The sequence below is a fragment of the Photinus pyralis genome, unplaced genomic scaffold (assembly GCF_008802855.1).
Source record: "Photinus pyralis isolate 1611_PpyrPB1 unplaced genomic scaffold, Ppyr1.3 Ppyr1.4_LG6, whole genome shotgun sequence".
Taxonomy (NCBI): Eukaryota; Metazoa; Arthropoda; class Insecta; order Coleoptera; family Lampyridae; genus Photinus; species Photinus pyralis.
Window position 1 is genome coordinate 9,436,892 of NW_022170663.1, and position 26,467 is coordinate 9,463,358.

Genomic DNA, 26,467 nt, shown 5'->3' on the forward strand with positions numbered 1-26,467 from the left:
TCATTAGAACGTACCTACATATTAAGCTCTACAATATCTGCTTGCCCACTGGAAAGAGAAACCTGCATGTGGTGAATGAAGACATCTCAGAAGTAGAACTCTGTATACCACTATGAAGAGTTCTTAAATATGTCTTCCAAACACTTACCTCGTTATTGTTGACTCACCCAGCAATTCCATTTTTAACTTTCAGAAGCAACAGTATTTGCAATGAAATTGCATGTTTTATGTTTCAAAATATGATGAAAAAGTTTTCTACGTCAGAGCAGCCGCCGAGAATCTTTCATCTTGTAAATATTAATGAATCGTCTGCGTGCGGGGTATTAATGTCCAAACAAGCTTTGTAAGCTTCTCTTTCTTTAGAGATTTTTTTAGTCTCGGTACAATCAATTGATTGTAGTTTTTCGAACCATTGCGCGACCCGGATAGAGTATTCATTGTCAGATTTTTCTTTTTCATATCCAAGATTTACTTCAGGTGTCGAATCAAAGTTTGTTGTAGTAAATCTTTGGAATTTTCGGAAGTTGACGGGAAGCCACTGAGCGAATCAATTATTTTCATTTTTTCTTAGCTTCGCGGCTAAGCACGTACCAATTTAAATATACAACTGTTATTTGCCTCAAACTCAATTAATTGCAAACAATTATTTATTATATTTATTTTTATTTTATCCCTCTCTTGTTTTGGGCCCTCAACAGGCATGCGCCCAATTACAGAGTGACCCGCATAATGCTATTTAGAGGTGCCTCTGCAGAAGGTCTTAAGTTGGTCTATACTACTCCGATATTTACCTTACGAATTAGGAAAACTGCAGGAAAACCTAATTCGGAGTAGCCGGTAGAATGCTCGGAACTGGTCTAAGGTAATTCCATCTCCGCCACAGATGAAAAATTCACCTCAACCCAGGTTCGAACACCCGACCTCCGGATTTATAACCCAATGCTCTACCACTGAGCCATAAATCCGAATTGCAAGAATTAAGTTGTCTGCACGGACTCTCAGTATTGTGTTTTACCTAGATTCGATTACTTTATTAAATTGACACACATTTAACCTAGCGCCTTATGTAGTGATCTGAAACATGAGCTAAAAAGTTACACACACACTAAGAAATACATGGAGAACAGCGGTACAGACGTTAAAATTATACTAATCCTTCGCTTGAGACGTAACCGCGCACTCTACTTGATCGCGATCTTTTATCACGCCTTCCAGATCCGACACCGCGGCGGAAACCTGGAAAAGTCTGCCGAATATGTCCGCCAAGTCAGTTTCTTGGTTCGTTATAATGAAACAATCTGTAAAACTATCGTTAACGCAGTTGCGTGTGAAGTCTGGCTTACCTGGTCGTTCTTGAATCAATCTCTTGCAGTAGATGCTTAGTATAAGGCTGATTTCGTCATCGTTTTCGGAATCGACGTCTAGAGACAGGTGACCCCGATGGTGTTTCGCAAATAAAATTAGCGCCGACCATTTTTCGTTCACGACAAGTTCTTGCAAAAGAGATTCTAATTCTTCGCTATTAGCGGGGGCTGGAGATGGGGCGGGGGTTGGCGTGCCTCCATCCGCCTCCCGATCCTCAATCGCCCTGGTGAGAGCGTTTCGTACTGAGAGTACATCCGATGTTATGTCACGAAACTGAAATCGAACCATGGGTAGTTTGGTTTACAATTGAGATGCGAGTACCTGCATGTTTTTTAACGTGGCCACTAGTGTAGTTAACATTTTGTTAGTGGCTTCGATAAGAAGAAGTAATTGGAAGTGGAGCTTGTAGAGGGCGCGACCGAGATCTAGCAGATATTCATCATTGCGTGCATCACTCTGCTGACCGCTTAGCATTTCCAATTTGAGTGAGGTCTTAATGGCATCAGAATACTAAAACGGAACGAGTATAATGTTCTGCCGTATAAGTGTGGTTTACCATAGTAGCCTGATCCCTCTTATCACAGAATGTTTCTAAATGCTCTTGAACCTCGAGCATTCCAAAACGAAGCGTTTCAGTCAGTCTGGTACAGTGGACTGAAGAAGAATTAAACCAGATCAGATGAGGTTGGAGGATGCGATGAGAAATTATGTCGATCAGGGAACTCAGTCTTGAACTAATTAGTTTTATTGTCGGAAGGCCGGTTGTTGCAGATTGCGTTAGGTAAGAGCATGCCTCACGGGTTACAATAATTGTCGAATTGCTGATGTTCTAAAATCGTTCACAGGTTAGTAAGTGAGTATACGGCATTCATTAAGAAGGTGGTAGATGGCGCTGTGTTTGAAGATAAACACACACATGAAAAATATAAAACGACACCAAATTATTGTAAAGTAGAAATATTCAGCACTGGGAACAGAAATAAATCTTTGACAATAACAGCTAATGACACTTAAGTCGTCAGGTTAGTTGACAACATAAACTACCACCTTACAAAATCATCAGTCGTTTTATGTTTCATTGTAATACTGACTCGTGTTTTAACCAATCACAGTGAAGGTCAAAGCTTCCCTAGTTTTCTACCGCTTCCTTCTTAAAATGAATACAGTATAAGCGTGTAGGGCACTACCTTAATCAGCTTTTGCAACTGATGAAATAGCTGAACTGTGTTAGCAGGTGACTGCGTAATTGTGTTCTGAACGTAAGCCGTCCACAATTCGACTGTGTCATTTCGAGCGTTTGGCCTAATGTTGACCAGGCTCGATAAGTTCGGCGATGCGTTGCATGGCGTAACGTCACCTAGATCGCCCGCACTTGATCCACTATTGAAAGAAAGCGTTAAAAATTGGAACTCGAAGCACGAGAATGTACCTCGTATCCGATCTAGTGCTCGAATCGCGCCTGGGTCGATGTTCGCTGAGACTTAACGACGATGGCGGGAAAACGGCGCTTATACCTACCGAGCTTGTTTCAAATTCGGGCGCGACAGCTATTTCGTCCAGTGGCGATTCCGAACCGACTTCGTCATCTGATGACTCCTCCGCCGCCACTCTCTAATAGTACACAAATTTATAAAAAATGAAAAAAAGGTTTTCACCTTAAGGCGAGGATCTTTAGCGCATTTTCCATGAATGTATAAGTAAGTAATTTTGGTTTTGGTTAAAGTCTAAAGTCACTAAAATCTAAATATTCTGTAGTATTCAGTATTCACTATTCAGTGAGTGATCAGTGTTGGCAGTCAACGTTTGGCTATTCGGCATCGATTGACAATTCGCTACATTGATGCCCAAAATAACAAATAGGTATCAGGTACTTATAGTACTGCTACTGAGGTGAGGTACCTGCGTCCTGCCTTTCACGAAATGACGAAAATAAGAATTTTAAATTTTAAAAACAGGAATTTTTTTGCCCATAACTTTTGATTGAGACGTCTAATCGAAAAAGTACGAATCGTTTTGGATTCTACGCACCCAAATTAATCAGAAAAAGTTTTTTCCCGAGAAATTTTGGTGCAGTCGATTTTTTGGAAAAAAGGAAGGTAACACTCCCTTTTTTTTGCCCAGGAAAAAAAATTGTCTCAGATCGACCGGAAAAAAATATTTTCTTAAAGAATGTGGCCTGTCGAATCCATAATTTCAAACAGTTCCAAGATCGGACTACTAGATCAAAAGTTACAGCCCTTTGAATTTTTTGTCGAAATTGATTTTTTGCCCATAAATATACCTATTATTCAAAGTTTTCGTTGACTAATTAAAGCAAAAGCAATAAAGGGGCCTGTCAGCAGTAAGAAATAAAATACCGTTCTAATCTAATCTTTTTCGCCTGTACAATAATAAATAGATAAATGACTACCAGCATCAGCAACCTGCAACCCAATTTCTATTTCTAACCCCCCCTCCCCCTTCTAGTACGCACTGGGTGACTGTATGTGCCACGAGCTTGTTTAATCCCCCCCCCCCCAGAATAAATTTCTACGTACGCCACTGAGTCACCCGATGTTTACAATATGCGATATGTTTGCCGTTACTAGAAGCATCTGTGGTTAAAATTTTAAAAAAATATCTCCATAAACAAGAAAGATGACATTGCGCATGCGCACAATTAATTTTTACAATATGCGATATGCTTGTCTTTACTAGAAGATTCTTTAGTTAAAATTTTAAAAAATTATCTCTATAAATAAGAAAGTTGGGATTGCGCATGCGCACATTAATCCTCAAGATTTTTCCTGGTTGAGGTGCCAGAGCTACCGAATGCAAAAAACAAAAACGAACTAAATATCTTGAAAACTGTAGTAGTTAAGTAAGGCCTCGGACGGACAGAGAAAGTGGCCATAAAACATGAGTTGGAAAATATCTATGAATTAAGAAAAATTCTTACCTTTCGAACAGTTAATATGGGCGTTTTTTCACTAACACTCTCATCGTGCTGCTTGATACTTGGCAGTTCCTCCTCGCCTTCGCTTAGCGGCCGTCGACGTACACCCCAATTGAAATTATCCGTGCTCTCGCCCTGCGTAAACGCATTAGGCGAAACAGTGAGCAGTTCCAAGTGCTTACCTCAATGCTTTCGCTTTCGTACTCTAAGAAGTCGAAGTCCTTAAATACGCCGAAATCGGTCGTCGTGTCGTCTCTGCGCGAACCACCGCTGAAGTCGTTGTTGGCGACAGATACCTCTTCCGTGCTTGACGCCATGCTCGATTGTCTTTCCATTAAGTCGGAGCTTTGACTGAATATAACCTAAACAAGACGGTTTTAAAATAAACTTATGGAATTACGCTGGAGTTTACTAACTGATGGACTCTTTGGTAAACCAACGCGTTGGCCACATGCTGTAAGAAGATTAACTAGGCATTCCCGGACACGTCCCTATAACAGGTCACACAAGTTCAGTGGGAATTTTTGGAATATGTCAAACCTGTGACATCCACGGACGCTTCCATCCAGATAGAGGGGCTGTATCGGCAGGACTTAATGAACAGGACCGTCTAGGAGATGCGACCGGTTTAGTGACAACTCCACTGTCCTCATTTTTAACTAGCAGCCGACGGCCAATCACGGGCGTTTGCGAGAGATCGAATGTAAATTCCATTGTCCGTCCTGTAAGTGACCATTGTGAATGTGCTAAAACAATTTAGAATGGTCCAACCTGGCAGCTCCTTCTTCGTAAAGACTTCAGTGTCAGTAAAAGAAGGATGAGGGACTGACGTCATTGAGCCCTCCCAGTAGCTGTGTTGAACGGATGCGGGCGGTGCAACTAATGTGCTCGATCTGGTGACCACCAGCTTAAGTATCTTCAGAGCTTCCTTCCAATTCGGTCCTTCGATGTACTTCCCAATGACTCGCAGTAAATCTGCATTCATCGGTTGTGCGGCGGCAGACGCAAGATCCACGTAGTGCAAAATACAGTGCACAATATTCAGAATTGGCAGCTGCAGCGTTGAAGGGCCTTTTTCTAATACCTCAATCAAAAACGCCAACATGTTCAAACTAAGGTGTGAGTAAGTATCGTAGAGGTACTTCACGACGCATTTGGTCCACTGGAAACTCTCCTTGCTGAAAGTTCTTCGACTGTACAAATTCATCACCGTACTCAAATTTTCCAACTTTTTGCTCTTTTCCACGCTAACCTATATCGCAATCGTCAAAATCGCCGAGAAATTGCCGGAGGTACTCACTTGAGCAATGTTGTCCGCGCTGCGAATGCAGAGCTCGTTAGCGTCTTCGTAGTTGAGCAACATATACGGAAGCAAGGCGATGACGTTCATCGGAAATGCGATACTCTGCGAAGGATCCACCACGACCAGGTCAAGTAGCGGGGTAAATTGCGACAGTAACGCGACCACAGGTTCGTAAATGTTCGGATGTGTACACCCCTAAAAGAACGCATGGGTTGATAGCACCACGTGACGTACCTACCTTTAGCAACAAGGCGTGCACGCCCGGAAAAGAACTCCACCTCAGTTGCGTTTGCAATTTCTCCACCTTATCCCTAGCATCCGGTCGATCTAAGGGCAACCGGTGCAAAATGCGCGCCAAAAGTCTTAAGGCCAACAGAAACTCGTGCTCATAGTCAGACTCCAGCAGCGAGACTGACAGCCAGAACAGTTGCGCAAGAATCGTGAGCTTGTCATCTTGAGTCGCCGAATCGCTCAGCATTTTCAAGCTCTGCGCCGATCTTGACCGGGACAAATTCGATCCGAACTTATTTTTATCAATCTCGCAATTTCCGCGATTGCGCAAATCTTTGCTGTCCGTCGCGGGGGACCCGGAATTTTTCCGCAGCACGTACGATACGGAGTAGCTGGTGCTGCGAATGTGTCCCACCTGGTTGAGGTACGAAAACGGCGGAATTGCGTCGGCTCCCATCATGTTGCCGTATGGGTAGCGTTTACCCAACGGTTCCTTGTTGTTCAAATTGGGCGTCGATTTAAAAATGTCCTTCTTCAAGTCGAACGGGCGGAAATCGGATTCTAGGGAGTCGACTGCTGATTCGAGCGTGAGAAGGAGCTCGGTGACGTAGCCTTGCATATCTTCGCCTTGTTCGGCGACGGTCTCGACTAGCCGGCTGAGAATGTCGGAGAGCATTCGGGATGATATTGGGACTCGGAGCGAGCGATAGATTTGCAACGAACGGCCGGCGTAGTGCCTGGATGAACAACTGAGTCCTAGTTGCAGCGCAGTTTGTGCCCACCTTTCGTTTATGTGGGCGTTGGGTAACGACTCTCGAAATACACGCAGGATGTGCTGAAGGAAGATGTCCATTTGATCGGCACTCCTTACCAACCACACCTTCGCTGTGATATCCTCGTAGTTCCACAGCGGTTGATTTTGGCGCGTAGCCAAAAAGTCGATGAGCGATTTTATCACGTCCGCTATGGTGATATTTGGGCAAGTTTCTGAGGCGTTCCACGCTGGCGATTCTTCTGAAGTTACTATTACAGGGGGCGCACTTGGTTCTTTTTTATCTTCAAAAGAACCCCAAAATTACAGGAAAAGATCCCAACTTGTCACTTACCGATGTTGCTTGTATCTTTATTGGTAGCAATTGACTCTGAGGAAGACGTATTAGGAGCCGGCCCTTGAAGATAAACATCGAACGCAGGATTCGTTTCTAAAATGTTGTGTTATTGATTGTCAGAACTGGGAATCTCATACCTGTAAAAATATTTTGCGGAACTGGCAATGCGGGGGTCGGCAGACCTAGCCCTAGTAAACTCGTTTTGCTGTTTAGAATAATATGCGCCACTATTAAATGGTCGTTATGTTGTGCCAAAACAATGAGTAAGTTTAAGAGAAGTTGTTTACAGTGTTGGTACACTAACGGCCTGGTGTTATCCAGACCCAAAAATAATATATGTAACATTAAAGGAACGTGTATAGTCCAGTCTAGTTCGAGACCATCGACAACTACATCACAAAGTAACATCACAGCCACGTTGCATCTACAATCATCCAAAATCGAAATACACACTTAGTGGAACTGAATTTACCTATGGAAACCAGATATTGGTTGCGAACTATCCGGTAAATATTCAGTCAAAGGTGCAAAATATCCACCATATTCCGGCATAGGTAGCGGATGGGGTTGGGGTACTGGAATGTCAAATTTATCACCGGCATTGAGTGAGCGAGAAAGCGAGAAGAGATCCTCGCACCCTTGCAACTGAAACAACTGTAAAATCCCTGTGAACACACTGAAAGAGCGCGACAAACCACACTTACATCGGTTTCTGTCGTTGGCGTCGATACATCTTCCGATAGATTCGCTCCCCCGATAACGCGCACTTTGTCTAGCCTAGGGGAGGAGAATTCGGGCATGCCCTTGATTGTCGAGTCAGTTTTGGGGGACGAAGATTTCATCGGGTCTTCGCCGCTGTGACGTTTGGTGTGAATCGTGCCCTTCTCCACGCCGATATCATTTCGGTTATTGTAATCAGAGGTGCCTACGCCTCCGGTACCATCGGAATGGCTGGACGCTTTTCTCATAACGGTCAGGCGATAAAATGGGGGCGTTTCCGTTCGCTCGATTAAACAGTTGAGGGTTTCGACTGTTTGCAACTCGATCATCATCTCGTCCAGCAAACGACCGGGTTGTACTCTAGCCAGGTATAGGATGACGCGTTTTGCCTATATGAGTGCGGTTAGAAGGGTTTTGGACGTGAGCGGACTTACATATGGAAGGAGTTCGCAAGGCGCCATGCCAGAAACGATAATTAAATACCGAATTATAACCTTCATGTTGTTCGGCCACGAGGTACACAAAGTCGCCCAAACTGCTTCCATTTCTTTCGGATGGTTGTCGCCGAACTAAAACTGTTTAATTACCACCTTTCCCAACAAGCGATGAGTTACCTTCGCAGTAATGTAAAAAATGTTATTCAGTACCATTTCGGTTGCTTCTGCAGAACCCCAACCTTCTCTTCGACCTCCAGCCCGACCCATATCGTTGGCGTGATACTGAAGACAAGGCGAGTTTGCCAGAAAGAAACAGAGATATCAAATGTAATTACCTGGTAATAAAAAAGGGGATTAGCCGGTGGAACGTTAGGGTCAACTAACTCCATGTTGTGCAACCACGGCAGCAAGTACTGCAACAGTAGCTGACGGAGTTCGGGCCTTGCAGTTTGAAAACGATGAGTGATTTCTGAAATGGAAGGGAACACTTTCGCTTTGATTTCCGCATGATAGTTCAACACAGTAAAAATGAAAGTAATTGCCACGGTTGTTATACCAAATGTTAGGTGAAGGATCAAACACCACTAACCTGAAAACATTGGCATTGTAAGCTCAGGATGGAGGTGAGCTAGTTGCTCCGAAAGATGTATCTGCGATCGACAATACGTGGTGGCCAGAAGTGTATCCAGAGTGCTCCTGCCTTTATCACCTTCAGCTGAAACAAAAGAATTCGTGTGAACAAAGAATCTCATTCCAAATGGCATATAATATACTGTTGTGTAAACGTACGATGGTTATCGGTTAATTTTTGTTTAAAGGCCGCACTGTAATTATATGGGACATTTGTTAGAATTATATTAGGTGTTTGTAAAAGTTTATTTAATTTTAAGATAAGTCGGCCGCTGCCAAAAGAGTTGCGCTTATCGTTAAACGTTAATTAATTTGTGAACAGATGGTCGCAGATGTGCGTATTTTAACAAAATAATAAGGAAGTGGAAACGGACTTGAAAAAAGAAAGGCAAAATAAAATAAAAAATAAAATTTGTCTATGCAGCCCAACATGTTTTAAAATTACTCCAAATTTTCAGTGGTTAAACCCATGTTTTTTCTGCAATAAAATGTACAACCCAAAAAAATGTCAAAAACACACAGCTAATTTGCATCCAGCTGTTACGTTCACTTGTCAAGAGCTTAATTTGGAATGGCAGAAGTGCTAACTTGAATTTAAGCTAGCACTTCCACTTCAACAATGGGGTCATCCCGCCTTCATTTTTTATTTCTGATCCACAAAGTACATTAAAAATAAAAAGACCCGTGTGTCCTCAATTTTTATTTGCGAGTAAAATAAACCCAAAATAAATTATTGAAAAGCTGTGTTTTTAGTCCGAATTTGAAACGCTTCAGACTAAATACGTCACAAACCTACAACCAATCACGTAGAAGTGAGCTGGCAACCTTACGCGAGGGTTTGACGTTTGTCACATTTGACGTTTTGAGTTGAGAGGGAACTGCATCTAGCACGAAAGTGACAAGTGCCTGTGACAGATGACGCAAGTTATAAATGCCATTCTCCTGCAATATTGCCAAGTCGCTATGTCATCTGAATGGTTCTAGGAGCTGATTGGTCGGGCTTATTACGTCACAGAGCCCGCCACAATCATATCGTTTTGAATAAACCTTTAAAACCGCACATGTTCATTATTTTTTTTGCTAATCAGCCTCTATTTTTAAATAAACTTTTACTGTACAAAAAAATGTTTAATGGTTATTAAATTAGAACTGCGGAATTCAACTATAGTGTAAAACGCCATTGGTTTTGAGACTAAACAACACATTCTGCAAGTACAAATTAATACCGGCGTGTGTCGCGCAGGGGCGTAAAAGGGCAACTGCGGTACTAAGGGTCCCTGGTTCGCATCCGGGTTCAGGCATGGATCTTTGTAAATGTATAGTGGGTTGGGTCGGTAGAGCAGCCTTGGCTGAAACCCTGCCCATTTAAAAAGTCCAAAAATAATAAATAAATAATTATTATTAAATTCAGAATTCTTTCACCTTGTTTCATTTTCTATATTCCTTCACCATCTATATTCGACACTCTCCAACATTTCCAACATTCTCCAAAATATTTCTGAAACATTTCCAAAATGACCTATACTTTCCAAAATTGTCTAAACATTTTCAAAATTTCTATAAATCCATGGCAGCAAATACATGGTGGAAATTTTGTCTGGAACACTGAATATATCTTCAAAACTACAGTTTTTGCAAAGAAGCTTTTTATGGTAGCCACAATTATAAAAACTTTGCTACCAATCTACGTATGTACTTTAAATCTGTGGTCAGTGGCGTACTTCTGGATTGTCAAGAGGGGCATATTTTTTAACGGCCACTACTAGTTTTCATTACATATGAGTGAGAGCACACTTTTTTAGATATAGCAGCATAAAATAAAATGGGTGCACTTTAGTGATTCTATTAATGTATCAATGAGAGCCTGAAAACTTTTAGGTATGGCTGTGTGAAACAGCCTACATATGTATAGCAGTTACGTAGAGAAATAAATTATTTACGCTTTGTACCGTTTCCTTCCTAATTGGGTAGAAAATGACAAAAAAACGAGCCTCTTCAGAAGATCTACAAGGAATAGTCCGCCTACGTCCAATCGATCGAAACTGAAGGGATCTGCTTTCATATAGATAATTAATAAAAAGCAACCTTAATATGGTTTTTAAAGGAAAGTAGTGCATCTGCAAGGTATAATTTAATTGCCTATTTATGTAACCAAGCAATGAAATACATTTGTAAAAAAACGAATAAAGAGAGAAAAAAAGCTCCCATCTCCAACACATTTACTTTATATTTCCATTTCTCCTTTCCGTAACGAATTCGATAAATAAAAGCGAGCCAGCTTTCTGACAGACGTTAATAAAATAAATCTAGGATAGTAAGTTCTTTAAATGAGTAAAACAGGAATCAGCGAGCAAATATAAATTTACATCGGTTACTAAGAAACCGGAAAAGTGAAGTGCTTTGAAAATGTTTTGCGTTTCTTTTTCATTCTGATGCTTTTCGTCGCGTGGGAATTTGGGAAACCGTACCGTAGCTTCTTAAAAACAGCAAAAAAAAAAGTTCGTAATTCCCTTGTACTTTTCGAACATATTAAAAAGGGGGCAAAGTCACCTTTTTATTACAGAAGTTGTAAAGCAAAATCAAGGGAAACCAAAAAGATGTATGAGAACGGACACGCCAGTTTTGCAATTAGCACATAAGCTTGTATAAAAGATATATTTGCATCCCTTCGCGGTAGTGTAGGCCGGCCGACGGAGAGTTACTGTCATACAAGAAGTGCAACAACAAAAATTTATTCCGAAAGATATGAAACAATTTTTTTTAAATCCCTGAGAGACAAAAAATCTCGCTGCCAGTTTCAGGAAACTTTACTTTTTCGGAATACGGACAAACCGTTTTAAAAACTTACTTGAATTAAACAAATAGGGCCAACTGTGTGAGAAATTAACCTAAACAAAAATGCACGCTCTTTTTACCCTCGCTAAAACTAACGGATAGCAATGGCAGCCAGTAACCTCGTTTTTACGTTGATTCCAGTATTTAAGGGAACATCACTTCCGATATAAAATAATATCCACGGTCACACAGGTCCCTGTGAATCCATCCTATAAACAGGCTATAGACATAGAGGGTCAACAGGTAAGGATACTGCATGGCAAGTACCCAAAATGAACCTCACCACAGAAGAGCTTAAAGCACTTCAGGAGAGAATCCTTGAAACCATTAGAAACCTGGAACGGGGAACGGTGTGTCCTCAATCCCTAGGTTCTACGTTCAAACTACGCTGGTTTCTGGGCAATTGCGCACCGCAGACTGACTCAAAAGAGTGGTACCAAGCCATGGGACGGCGCGACACTTAGAGCTGTCGATGAAAAAGAAATGCCTAAGGCGGCTATTGTGAACGCCTACTATCCGGGCAGAGATAGCAGAAGGGTGGCCTTGTTCATCTAACGATGACAGTGGGCTAACCGTCGCTAGATACCTGGAGCCTAAGAGCCAGGTTTGGACCAGTTACAATCAAGCCCAAAGGATCTGGCAAGTCTAAGGCTAGTTTGCGCCACTTCCAAGGGACCGCTGGAGAAGGCAACCAATGGAGCGCCAGGCCCCCGAAGCCCAAAAACCAGCAGCATTGTCCAAACGAAACAAACTTCCCCCACGCCAGTCGTCCGCCCAAGGTGCCTAAGTGTCTAGGGGGGTCAGTCGGAGACAAAATCGCCTTCCTCTAGGCAAACCTCAACCACAGCAAGGCGGCCCCCGACGTGCTGTCTAAAAGGTTCGCGCTCATATAAAAGCATCAGACCCATGTTCACATATGCCGCAGTCATAATGGTGGTCAAATGAACAAACAACTGCATAAAAACAGGGAACCATGAGCACCTACCCACAGCCGCTATTGGCCTCACAGCATCTTCCACCCCAGCATGTACTCCACTTTATTGTGAAGAAGTAGGCGGTGGGAAGCGCTATAGCACTGCACCAAACCAAGAGGTTCTAACCGGGAAACCTAGCTCTGCGATGCACCACAAAAACATTTTTTTGCTTCATTTTAATACTCCTTTTTCGGAAATCAATTACAATACAGTTTTTTTTAAATTGCAGTTGATAATTAAAACTTTTGATTGAGACGTCCGATCGAAAAAGTACGATTTGTTTTGGATTCTACGCACAAAAATTAATAAGAAAAAGTGTTTCCCGAGAAATTTTGGTGTTGTCGATTTTTTGTAAAAAAGGAAGGTTATAATACACTGCCTTTTTTTGAGCCCCGAAAAAAAAATTGTCTCAGATCGACCCGGACAAAAATTTTCTTATAGAATGTGGCCTGTAGAATCCATAATTTCAAACAGTTCCAAGATTGGGCGTCTAGTTCAAAAGTTACAGCCCTTTGAATTTTCTTACGAAATTCGTTTCTAGTCCCATAACTTTTGATTGAGAAGTCTGATCGAAAAAGTACGAACTGTTTTGGATTCTACGCACCAAAATTAATAAGACAAAGTGTTTTCTCGAGAAATTTTGGTGCAGTCGTTTTTTGGTAAAAAAGGAAGGTTATACACTGCCTTTTTTTGAGCCCCGAAAAAAAAATTGTCTCAGATCGACCCGGGAAAAACTTTTCTTATAGAATGTGGCCTGTAGAATCCATAATTTCAAACAGTTCCCAGATTTGGGCTTCTAGTTCAAAAGTTACAACCCTTTGAATTTTCTTACGAAATTGGTTTCTAGTCCATAACTTTTGATTGAAAAGTCCGATCGAAAAAGTACGAATTGTTTTAGATTCTACGCACCAAAATTAATAAGAAAAAAGTGTTTTCCCGAGAAATTTTGGTGCAGTCAATTTTTGGTAAAAAAGGAAGGCACTGCCTTTTTTTGAGCCCCGAAAAAAAAATTGTCTCAGATCGACCCGGAAAAAAAAATTTCTTATAGAACGTGGCCTGTAGAATCTATAATTTCAAACAGTACCAAGATTGGGCTACTAGTTCAAAAGTTACAGCCCTTTGAATTTTCTTTCGAAATTGGTTTCTAGTCAGGGGCGGGCCAGGTGGAATTGCATAGGTTACGGGCCATTAAAGTATTAGTGTAGTAATGAAGGTGGCGGGGGGGTAGCTCTGCGGTGCACCACAAAAACATTTTTTGCTTCATTTTAAGGTACTCCTTTTTCGGAAATCAATTACAATACAGTTTTTTTTTAAATTGCAGCTGATAATTAAAAGTAACAAAATATACAATCCAAACGAGGCGCGTCGCCTATCATTGTATTTCATCACTTTCATGCTACGACAAAAATGATAAATTCATTGTAAAACACTTCAATTAAAACAGAATTTTTTAATTTTTTAACAACCTAACATCAACCCCAAGAAACGTGTTAATAACTTATTAATAGTGCAAGAAACTAAATACAGCACATACTTATAAATTTCCAACGGGCCATTATGACGTACAGGCCAGGTGGCAATCGCCACCCGCCCCCCCGGGCCAGTCCGCCCCTGGGGAGAATCAAGCCCACCCTTAAGAAAGGCTCTACGCAGTGGTTCAAAACAAAAAGGCGATAAAACAGGGATCGGGGTTAGCGGCCCAAACTGTCGAATCTCGGAATCACTGGGGCAAAAAGCCACTGTCTTTCAAGCAGATGCCTATACCATAAACCTCTGTGTTCTCATTAACCTAGAAATGTATAAGAAGGGGGCACAAATAGATATCCTCACAGTCAAGGTGCACTGACGGCTGAAGACATTCTATGCCGATGCGAACCTGCTGCCGGGCAAGGGCTAAATGACCTCGGCGGGGACAAGCTGCAACCGCACGAGATATCGGGACTAAATCCCAGAGTAGTAATTAGTTTCTTCAATCAACTAAGACTACTCCAAAACGGGTAAGGACAGTCCAAAAATCCATAGAGGATTAGGTGCTTAAAGACTACACTCCCTTACCCTCATACACAGTATACAATACAATACAGAGGTTATCTCACTAATCCCAAAATTTAATGACTTCTTCATGGTTAAATTGGAGCTTTATACGTCAAAGCGTTTTTGAGTTCTCGTGCGAACGGCCGGATTGACAGGGGGTCGGTCAGACCGTCAGACTATTTGACGATGCGTATAATACTCGCGCTACTCCCAAACAAAGCCAAAAAGATCTTGGAGAGATTATCTGTCACTCGTTAAATTAATGATCGCATACGGACCTTGGTGTGGAACGGTCGAAAAAGTTTCTCAACGTATGAACATCACTACCTACGGAATTGACGACAGTCAGTCTTCGTTGCCAACGTAATTAAATTCGTAGATAAGTACGTTTCATCAGCGAACCTGTCATCATCAGCGAACAACTGCTGATTATTTTCTAAATGTTATTGACTATTACTCCAGCGAATAAATATGAATGAATTAGCATGGAAGTAGCACCCCCCAACAGAATTTCCGCATAATAAAGATGATAATTAATTAAATACAAACACAACTTTTAATCGTTTGGATTATAAATTCTATTACGCAACTACCACTGAAAATATTTGTTTTTATACGATCGTTATATACAGGCTGTCGTGTGAGATGAAGTGGCATTTTTAATGAAACAACCTTGCTTGCCGCTGAGCTCGGTGTTAGACACCCAGTATCGACTATAATTAATTATTCAAAAGAAAATTAATTCATTCGGAAAAGCTTGCGGGGAATTATCAGTACGAATGGAAGAATCTGCATTTCGCGCAATCTAATTAGTAATTGGATAAGTTTGAAAAAAGCACGACAAAAACGGTTTACCTCCACAGCGTGGAAAACGAATAACTAATGCATCGGCAATTGATTGCATTGTAAACTACAGCCAAGAGGGAACGGTTTGTTTTCATTGGCAACTCTGAATAATTAAAGAAAGTCGATTCAAGTGTTAAGAAGTTTTTATACCCCCCAACGTTGTCTGGGAACTCGAAAATGATACAAACGAAAAATAAAATTGCTGCGACACTTTCTTATGAAAGGAAACTCACAAGGTCACGTACGCGACAGTTGTATTTCACCCCCTTTCCAAAAATTTGGAAGTGAGTCCGTATAATTTACGAACATTAGAATGAACGACGCGCCTTTTGTCATAGGCCGGAGATAGCGACGCGACGAACTTTACGCAGTCGGAAAACAACCCTCGCGAAAAGAAGACGTCCGAAAATCGCGCGCGCTTTTCGCCGATGGACGAAACGAAATCATGAATTTCACAGATTTTTTGTTTAACGGAACAAATGCGACCACGCTGCACGAATTTAGCGCAATCGAGCTGGTGCAGTTGTACTATACACCGATTCTCGTCTATTTGGGTACTATTGGAAATGCGCTATCGATGGTGGTGTTTTTCAAGACCAAGCTGAAGAAGCTCTCCTCGTCGTACTATTTGGCAAGTTTGGCGCTGAGTGATAGTGTTTTCTTGTTGTCGCTCTTCGTGGTCTGGTTAAATATGGTCGATGTCAACTGGTTCAACCAACATGGTGTTTGCCAGTTGATGGTTTACTTGACTGGAGCGTGCAGCTTTTTGAGCGTTTGGTTGGTGTTGGCGTTTACAGTTGAACGTTTCATCGCTGTACGCTACCCCTTACTAAGACAGTCCGTCTGTACGGTTTCGCGAGCAAAAATGATCATCTCAATTCTGGTAGTGTTATCGATATTAATATTTTCGCCCCTCCTGTTATTTGCACGCGTCCAGGTGGTGCCTCAGAAGACGACCGAATTGTGCACGATCGACTCAGATTTCGAAAATTTCGCAACCGTCTTTAATATAATCGACACGGCTGTCACGTTTGTGATTCCCGTTTTTGTAATCGTGATTTTAAACACTTGCATCAGCCGCACGATTTGGAAATTGGGCAGCGTACGCCGAAAGTTAACATATCGAGGCGCCCTTCCTGAGGTTCCAACGCACAGCAAGAGAGAAAGCACGAAAGGTTGCCGCGTAAAACCGTCTGTCCATCTGTCTCAGAATAAAATAACAAAAATGTTGTTAGTGGTGTCCACGGTATGCTTGTGCTTAAATTTCCCCAGCTATTTAATGAGAGTGCTCACATATTTGATCGAGGTAAGTTGTTGACGAATGACAAATTCTTTTGAAACATTTGTCCCAAAGATGATAGAAGCTGAGGCTATTGCAAATACAGAATACGCCAAAGTAAATAATTTACGACGGAAATAGAAACCTTTTATTGCCTCAAACGTCAATATTTCGTAAATAAACAAATCGGTGGATGATTCAGAGTAACTTGTTGCCAAAATTTGAAAATAAACAATATTATTTCGTAATCTATAAAATATGCCATTACATATTAAAAAAAAACTAAATAGCCTGCACTACACGCCTAGGAATCCACTTAAATGCTAAAAAATAATGAGTGGCTGAAGAGGTGGTTGAGCAGTAAGGGTGGTTTGGTATGGTACACTTCTTTTGTGAATTTAAAAAAGTAAATTAATCTCTCGCAATAAATCAAAGTTAATATTATTACAAGGCATAAGCGACCACCATAACCCATCAAAGTGTAATCCCTAGCGTATTGTCCGTTTTCCAGTTTGAGTGTAAATATCTCAATACCAATCTAAACCAATAAATACCCTATTCTATTCATTAATTGCATATTTTTTTTAAAAACCAAAGAAATATATCCTAACTGATTGTTTCAATTGGTGTAACCAAAGGTTCGGCCAATTTTGCAATTCTTCTACAAGAATTTAATGCAGTAAATCGTATACAGATAAACCAAGAAAATCATTCCGCCGACTTGTGCAAATTATTTAAGGCACTCAAGAGACTTTTATACATTCTGATACAGGGTGAAAATTTCGTCTGGAACACTGGACATATCTTCAAAACAGAATTTTTTTTAAGAAGCTTTCTGTAGTAATTTTCTGGTGGATATAAAGAAGGCAACAGGCAAATCTTATTTTATTTTCTGTAATGGCGATCGATTTCGGGCTTAATATTTATTCCCCATCATCAGGCCGTGCTGAAAAAGTACACATTGTGTATTTCTATAGTATCTAAAATTATGAAAAAATTGCTACCAATCTACGTACTTTGAATTTGTGGTCAAGGGGGGCAACTTCTAGTAAGAGAAAAACTCAAATTAAGGGTAATTTGTTAATTAATTTTATAATTTTACTAGTTTGATCGTGATTTTTGTTTTGTTATATTAAAAAAGATTCATTCTTTAATTGTATCTACCTCACGAAGAATAGTGCTTTCTATTAAAAAAGTAGCCCTCTTAATTCTGTAGACGCACGCCACTGTAAGTAATTTTTATAAATTTTTAATGATTTTTGATACAATAAATTGCTTTAACATAATAAGTAACAAAAGAATAACGGTTTTGTTTCAACGCAAACTAGTGAAATTATAAAATTAATAAAATTAATTTATTTTAATTACTTAATATAATAAGTTTTTTATGCTGCTATATATATGACGAAAACTAATAGTATTTAATAATAATTATAATAATAATTTAAAGTACGTAGATTGGTAGCAAATTTTTTATAATTTTGGATTCCCTCAACTTTCTTTAAAAAAATCTTGCTTTGAAGATATATCTAGTGTTCCGGACAAAATGTTCACCGTGCATCAAACAAAACATATTAACACTTTAACACAATTATCACTAGTTTTTTTTTACCTACAGCATCCAGCATTCATTATTAAGAAGTGAAAGGCTGAAAATTTTACTTTCTGCCCGTCCGTCCAGAATAGATTCTTTAATTCTATTTTCGGCAATCAGTGCCTTAGGTCTGCCTCTTGGCAGTTCGTATTTAATTACGTATTTATCAATAATATAATTATTTATGCACCAATTTCATTATAAAAACGTTGAAATGCATGATCTAGATGGCCAAATGTCAATGTGACAACGCGAATTTTCACAGATAAACAGTTTCATTTTTATACAAAACGTTATCAATTTGATCTTAAAATGGTTTTAGTGTATTTAGATTTGAAAAGCCACAGAAAACAATATCTCGTAAGATACCTAACGGTTTTTGGTTTCCCTCCCCCATGTGATTTTCTTTATGGTGCCCTTTTCAAGTCAGTTCACAATGGAATTTTGAAATCGGAGTGAAACTCGGCGCCCTTTGATACAGTGTCGCCGCTTTGGTTTGTCGATAAAATAAATCATAAAAGTAAAATATAGTAACGTAACATTCACTTATATTATGGGACATATTCTAGGTTTAGGCGGTTGCGTCGCCTCTCCTCGCGCATCCAGCGAACTGTACAGTGTCCAAGAAATGAAATCACAACCTGGAGAAATGAGAAACCATAAGAGCACAGTCGGTTAAATTAGAAAAAAATTGCGTATTTTAGGACTTAGTAAAATGATGTGTTAAAAATTCGGAAATTCCTTTCAGTTTCGAATATATTGTTCGTTTTTTTTTCTGGCGTATAAAAAGATATCAAAAAAATATCACTTCCTCATAGGAACTTTGTAAACTGTAGAAAATGGTGCCCACAGATATTCACTGCTACGTTTCGTCTTTGCAAACCATCATCAACTTACCATTTTATATGAACCGAAAAATAGTACAGAGTGGTTTAGATTGGACACTTTCTTTCCATTAAAAAAAAATGAGAAAATCGCTGACGCAAAACGAATTCCGCTATCTCTAATGGTTAGGCCGCTAGGGGGCGTTTCTGGAATTTAGTCGATTTTCTTGATACCCCATAACTTTCTTACTATTAATGATAATTGATTTTGGTAAAATCTTTCTTACAGCACTTTTTTATGTAGAATCCATCGCGATACATAGTTTTTATACAGAGGGTTTGGTTTTTCTTGTAGGATCCTAAACTACATTTTTTCATTAGCGTAAAATTACCTAAATTTTGGTATATCACTTGTTCTATTTATCTTAAATATTATTTGTAATACCATTCCATTTTATGCATTAAGATATTGTTATTGCAGAAATCTAGTTTCCATGGCGAACAACAAATGTTCGTTGTCGATTTCTCCACTCCTGCCATCTTTTGTTCGCAATAAAAACTTAGATGTCTGTAATAAAAACATTTAATGCATAAAAGGCAATATTGCAAATAATATTTCATATTCATACATGCATCAAAATTTATGCTCTTTTCAAAAACTACTTAAATAATAAACAATTTCTAACATTTTGGTGTAGTAGGCGTTCACCAAATGTCAAAATAATACAATGGCGGTTCCTTTAAATGACAATAAAGAATCATAATGTTGGATTCGTAATAAAAAATACTACTCAATACAGTATGTACTTCTTTTTCCGGTACATATAACATGTAAAGTTGATGATGGTTTGTTCAAAGACGAAACGTTGCGGTGAAAATGTGTGGACATCATTTTGTAGAGCTTAAAAAGTGCCTATGAGGAATTGTTATTTGTTTTTTGTTCTTTTCAAACAGGGTTAATTTAAGTTTTTTTCGAATATCTTCGGAACCGATCGGAATTTCCGGATTTTAAAAATATCATTATACTAAACCCTAAAATACGCAATTTTTTTTGTTTAACAGACTGTGTATCTCTTATGGTTTCCTATTGCCCATGCTGTGTATTCTTATCTTGAACACACTGCATGATCACCTAGCGGGATGACATATACTTTACAGCAAAAAAAATTTATAAAAATCGGTCGAGCCGTTTCGGAGGAGTTCGATCACAAACATTCCTTTTTCATATTCATATTCATACAGGTATATAGATTACATAAAAATGTCGCCCTTGTATAATGTTATTGTAAAAATACTTTTCTTTTTAATAGTGGAGGTCATAGAATTAATAATCACTGGTAATTCTATGGTGGAGATGGAATAAACAGTTCAAACCAGTGTACAATATGCCTATTATACAATCCAAAATTCTGCAACTGGCACTTTACCCCGAACGGTCCTTGTGAGAAAAAAACCTAAATAATAACATTTGTAGGAAATTTTATGTAGGTATTACAATTCTGAATTGAGAGTTAAGTAGCGAAAAAATTACTGCGACACTTTCAATAGATTCCGGCAGGCTAAATTAAAATAATGCAACATTAACATGCTAATCAACTTCGCGTCGGAAACACGAACCCTCGTATTATGCTTAACCTCTTTGCAAATTGCCAAGTAAATTAAATTTGTATTTCAGGAAAGTTGATCGAATAACGAGGTTATGTAAAGAAGTCAAGCGTCTCCAAGAAAAGTTCGAAACTGCACACGAGGAAAACGTTTGTAATATGTTGTTTCCTGTGGAGATATTGACAATACGCATTGAAGTTCGTTCAGCATCCAATTTCTAACAGTCACCTGAATTGGAATGTTGCGTTATGTTCGTCATTGGCTAAAAATATGATTTTGTTTATTTTACTGGTATTGATTTCCATCCCTAAAGCGATTGTAAACATTTTCTAAATACAATAATAATAATAGTACACACGGATTCATTTTCATCCGAATAAATGAATTGGTATATATAGACATATTATTAAAGCCTTTTCAAACACCACTGAACATAATAGATTGGCAACGAAGAAAATTAAATAAAATGATTCGGGAAAATAACGACAAAACGCTCATTCTTCTGATTCAGCAACGTCCAATTCAGACAATTAATAAAGGAAAATAATATAACTGAATTTTTTTCAACGATAGAGACCTGACTCTAGAGTTGATACTACAAGGGAATATCCAAAAAATAAAAATAAAGGTCTTGAGTAACATTTTACATGCATTTATCAGTATTTCCCAAAGGCCTATGCGCGCAATGTTTTTCAACTCTCGATCAATTGACACACGAGCGTAGCGAGTGTGTCAAACTTTGAACTCGAATTGAAAAACTCCACTTTCTTCTCTAGTTGTACAAATAACTATTACAAACACATAATTAAATCATAATCATTAAAAAAATCTTTAAAGTGCTAAATCAGGGCTATGGTGTGGCAGCAACATTAATCGATAACTTGAACTTTTGTTGTCTGCCCGAAGAACGTCATGCGGAATAAATTAATTTTCAAGTATCTAATTAAACACCTACTTATAACGTTGGTGTTGCGTTAGATCTTGCCTTTATGAGTACATACCTACAGCAAAAATGTAAAAATAACAATTAAAAGTACAAAAGCGCAATTTTCAAGCACTTCAATAAAACAATAATGTATATCTAAATAAAATGAATTATTCATTAAATCTTGAGTTACCTACGCTGCACATGTCTAAATATCGAAGGATGCATTAGTAAATAAAATGCTTCATGACGGAGAACCACGTCCAAAGAATTTTACACTTCACTATCGAATGAATGAATTCATTCAGTCGCTAACTCGCTACATCAAATTCTTAGACAGATAATTTTGACATGTGTCTGTATCCTGCTTTTATGCTTTGCTACGACCGATATTGCGGGCAAGAGATGTTAAGAGTCTGTACATTTCCGCAAGCGTCCTTAATGAGGCGTCTAAGGGGAGGATGAACGCATGGCGTCACTTTCTGTCGTGTAGCTAATGACACGCGATGAACTGTAATAGAATTGAAAAACACCCCTTATGCGATTGATTATTAGTTAATACCAGTCCCGTTGCAGTATGCATGTATTTGCTTATTTCCTACTGGAACATAATTTGTCACAATCGATCTAAGGGCCCCATATTGTCCAATTGTATTTTAAAGAGGTGCATCACCTCTTTAATTAAGCACCCACTCGCCTAGTCCAGCCTTAATTGGCAAAGGTTTGAGGTCGCTAAATCTTTCGGCTCTGGAGGTAAACGACGAGCGAATAGAAGAGCGGACACACAAAACGAGTTTGAGGGTTGAGTTTTTCTCGATCTCAAACTTCCTACTTGGATATGAATTTTTTATCACCCGCACGTTAGTAAAGGCGCTATTGCATTGGGATAAAAATAACCCTCCGTTTTTTTTAACGTTTTGAAGCACCAGGACTCCGAATCAAACAAAATCTCGATGATCTCGGTCCATCTGCACTCTCATTTCCAGCTAAAGGACTGAACCGATTGGGATCAAATTTGATACATATTGTTAGACATATAAAGAGCTGAAAAGCTTTTGGGCAGAATCGTACACGATAATTTTTTTAACCTCAAAATATGTGAAGAATTTCACAATTTTACGTCAATATCTCTCCTTAAATGGCCAAATACACATAAATATAAATAAATAATTACTTCCAATATCAAATCTACACATATTGGCGTCGTTTACTTAATAATACGTAAAATTTTACAATTATCAAATACATCAATGAAAAATCATTTCCCTTTTAATTTACCTTATTAAAGGAACCCAACTAAAGAGCGTTTAATTTTTTACAATAAGGACGCCTTTTGTTTAAACAGTGTTTCTTGAAATTGATGTCTTCCGACAGATACTAAAAAATGGATGTCTGTCTCTTCTGTACAACGGATACAGCTTAAATTACCCTATATCGACTGGAATGGGGATTGAGTTCTGGGCCGTCGGATGTCTTATAGTCCCATCGAAAATGGAAATAAAACAATAATAAACGGCAATTGCTAACAAAAACAAACAGTGATAGGTCCGTACGGACGAAATCTAGGTCGGTTATCTAAAAGAAAGTTCCCGGTTTTGTAAATTATGAATTATTTTAAATTACATTTCTATAAGACCCAACTGCACACGGTAAAAAATAGAAAAAATCAAATTCACAATCTTTGAAAAGCACTTTCATCCAATTGTAACCTTTAACACTATTTTCTCTTTTTACAGCTGAGAGTAATCGAAGACGTCAACATTCCACTATTTCTTACAGTGCAACATTGCTGCCTGCAACTATTTAATACGAACTTCGGAATTAACTTCGTTCTTTACTGCATAAGCGGTCAAAATTTCCGGAAGGCCATGCAGTCACTGTTTTGCAAAAGAAGACTCGGACGAACAGGAACCACGGCATTTACAGGTGGGTATTGTAAGCCGAAAAATGTGTACGCGGCCCTTCTACACAGCTTCGCAAAAGATGGTAACAGCGGTTAATGTTCAAGAACCCATAAGTAATATATACACGGTGTCCATGATAAAAATGTCTATCATGGTGATCTCCAAAACCATAGAAGATACGACGATGGTCAAATTAGGGAAAATTTGCGCAATTAAATAGTTATGTTGTAAAGAAAAACCAGAAAATTCCGATGCTTTCCGAAGATTGCCGATTTTGTTTTTATTTTTTTCTGGCGATATTTATTTAAATAGACGCGGAAAAACACTTTTTTATTTCCATTTTTTGAACTCTACAAGACATCGTTGGGAGACTTTAAATACAACGTTTCATTTCGGGGAAATCATCATCCACTGTATTTCTCCGAAACGAAACGTTGTATTGAAAATCTCTCAACGCTATCTTGTAGACCTCAAATAGTGGCAATGAGAAGCTGTTTTTAATTTTTTTTGTATCTGGTCAAATATCACCAGAAAAAAACTAAAAACGAAATCGGAAAATTTCGGTTTTTCTGGTATATCTTCGAAAGTAATCGGAATTACGCCTTATCTTGTACATAGTGTAGGTATACCATCTTATTTTGGTCATATTTAACTCGGTCTGTAGTACGCTTATTCAGGAGTATAAGCTGAGGTGAGTGAGGTGACCTTTTCTATTGAACATCTTGTTTCGCACCGTGTATCTAAATCGCCAACTTTCTTAAATTTAATTAATACGGAGAAATCCTATACGCTCTCGCTAGATGCTATAATGAGATCCAAACATAAGAAATTAATCAAATTGAAAATTTTAATTTGAAATTGAAGTATCTTAGGTGCCCTTCACGCTAAAATTGATATTCATATGCATCTCAATTTCGCAAACATAAGCCCTTTAAATTGTTGCGTACTTTTTGCTTCTTACATGTTTATTACAAGTTAAATTCTGATATTACATTTTCGCTTTGAACAAGAAGTTCGCGTAAAATTAAACCAACTGCCAATTAAATTCATGGATGCTTGCCAACCCACTTCTCATATTCTGAAGCGAAGGCGCCATTTTGAGATATACTATATCAAACGGACCTGGACATAACGTCAAATGTTGAAATGTAGGAATTTGGTACCACTTCCCGCTGGATGTGTACTTAAAAACCAGATAAAGTTCAGGCTGCTAAAAAATTCTTTTCTCGTCTCAAAATCCACTACAAGTCGAGTATTTACTCACGTATAACATTGCAGATAACCCACAATTTTTCACAAATCCGAATTTGCTTAAATAAACATTTCCACGATCGACGTACTCGAAATTTAGGAGGTCTCGCCACTTAATACGTTTTTTACTCGAAGTCATAATGCTCTTCTTTACAGCGACTGGAATAGATTTTATCAACTAATTTCGAGTTCTAGTACTTGAAATCGAAACGCGAATCTTCACAAATACTCGAAGATCTTTCTTGCAAATAATTGTTATATTTTATTATTTTACTTATACGAGTCGCTCCTTCTCTAAGAATTAAAATTCGCGTACCTAACGAAGTACGTGACCGTTCGCGAAAACCAGCTTAGCATTCAATTTCTAACGCACCCAAAATGGTACGTTTCGACTCCGAAATAATAAAAGCTGGGCCGTGACCTGCATAACACAGTGTTTATTAATCCGCCTCTATACTTCTGTTCTTTTTTTGTTTTGTATAGTCCCGTCTACTAATTAAATAGGTTGAAAGTTTATTTTAAATTTAAATCAATCCAGCCCCCAAGAGTGTTCCGGACTGCGGGAAAACCTAAAAGCTTCGACAGCGCGATGTAATGCCTTGAAAAACTTTTAAGACTCTAGAAGTCATGTAGTAGGCTTCTCCTCAACTCTAATAGCTTTCAAAAGCATTCTAGGGCATTTATGGAGATTACTGTAAGTAATTTTAAGAAGTTTTATTTGTCGACCACCTGAGTGTGGGGTAAATGTAACGGGCATTTGCTCTTTATTTCAGGTTTTACTTGATTATTTTTTGCGTAAGAGTTAATAAATTCTTTTGTCCTTGTCAATCAATTACTTGCGTGCTTATTCGAATCCATTTGACGATCCAAATAGAATTCTCATGTTTAGATTTTCTTTTATTTGTACCCGAAATTTATTTTAGGTAGATTTTTTGGAGTCATTGTTAGGATTTTTCAGTTAATTTTTAATTATTAAATATGCTCTCTATTAACACGAGACCAAAGAAAGATATTTAAAGCGAAACGGTAAAAAATAAATTAAACAAATATAGCAAACGAGCTCCTGGGTATGGCTATAGCATGTGCAAAACCAAATTTTAAACCTGATGTTAGTTTTGCTTTTATTTAAAGTGTATATGTATGAAATTTCATTTGAATGCCCCCATAAATAAGCTGCGCATGCGCAAAGCCAAATTTTGACACTGATGTTAAATTTTCTTTTATTCCAAGTGGTTATGTACCAAATTTCATTTAAATCCCCCTATAAATCAGAAAGTTTGCACTGCGCATGCGCAAAACGAAATTTTGAAACTGGCGTAAAATTTGGTTTTATTCCAAGTGCCTATGTATCAAATTTTATTTAATTGCCTCCATAAATAAGGAAGTTGGCACTGCGCATGCGCAAAACCAAATTTTTAAACTGGCGTTAAATTTGCTTTTATTCCAAGTGGGTATGTATGCAATTCGGTCTGTAAATGGTTGAGATGCGCAAAGGGCACTGTGAATGCTGATCGATTAGGTTCAACTTTTGGAATTGTGTTTTATATGGCTAAAGCTATGCGCATATTGAATTTCATGCAATTCGGTTCATAACTAACGGAGATGTCAAAAGGGCCTACTTTATTTTTTGGTCTACATTGCAAATTCACGAACTCCGATCTGCAAA

General features: G+C 38.7%; 2 protein-coding genes across 2 annotated transcripts; one reads left to right on the forward strand and one right to left on the reverse strand.

The window, feature by feature from the left end:
* Nucleotides 1-1,004: 1,004 nt before the first annotated feature.
* LOC116173469 (protein furry-like) lies at nt 1,005-8,923 on the reverse strand. Its single transcript, XM_031490962.1, has 22 exons — nt 8,890-8,923; nt 8,690-8,815; nt 8,436-8,569; nt 8,278-8,382; nt 8,098-8,232; nt 7,648-8,052; nt 7,416-7,597; nt 7,081-7,367; nt 6,941-7,036; nt 5,842-6,890; nt 5,601-5,798; nt 5,072-5,552; nt 4,841-5,022; nt 4,717-4,791; nt 4,483-4,662; nt 4,304-4,435; nt 2,795-2,976; nt 2,553-2,745; nt 1,922-2,194; nt 1,687-1,875; nt 1,344-1,638; nt 1,005-1,298 (listed from the first exon to the last, which is right to left on the reverse strand). The coding sequence occupies exons 2-22, from the start codon at nt 8,703-8,705 to the stop codon at nt 1,150-1,152; spliced, it is 4,938 nt and encodes a 1,645-aa protein (XP_031346822.1). The 5' UTR covers nt 8,706-8,815; nt 8,890-8,923; the 3' UTR covers nt 1,005-1,149.
* A 6,895-nt stretch (nt 8,924-15,818) lies between these two features.
* LOC116173614 (neuropeptides capa receptor-like) lies at nt 15,819-23,646 on the forward strand. The gene is made up of 2 exons (XM_031491233.1): nt 15,819-16,725; nt 23,383-23,646. The coding sequence occupies exons 1-2, from the start codon at nt 15,865-15,867 to the stop codon at nt 23,644-23,646; spliced, it is 1,125 nt and encodes a 374-aa protein (XP_031347093.1). The 5' UTR covers nt 15,819-15,864.
* The last annotated feature ends 2,821 nt before the right edge of the window (nt 23,647-26,467 follow it).

Excerpts from the sequence above, each read along its gene's own strand:
- LOC116173614 (XM_031491233.1), top strand. The coding sequence starts at position 15,865 with ATGAATTTCACAGATTTTTTGTTTAACGGAACAAATGCGACCACGCTG. Across the intron at positions 16,726-23,382 it reads TGCTCACATATTTGATCGAG|CTGAGAGTAATCGAAGACGT; the intron begins GTAAGTTGTTGA and ends CTCTTTTTACAG.
- LOC116173469 (XM_031490962.1), bottom strand. Across the intron at positions 8,383-8,435 it reads ATCCCCTTTTTTATTACCAG|TATCACGCCAACGATATGGG; the intron begins GTAATTACATTT and ends CCTTGTCTTCAG. Across the intron at positions 8,053-8,097 it reads CTTGCGAACTCCTTCCATAT|GCAAAACGCGTCATCCTATA; the intron begins GTAAGTCCGCTC and ends GCACTCATATAG.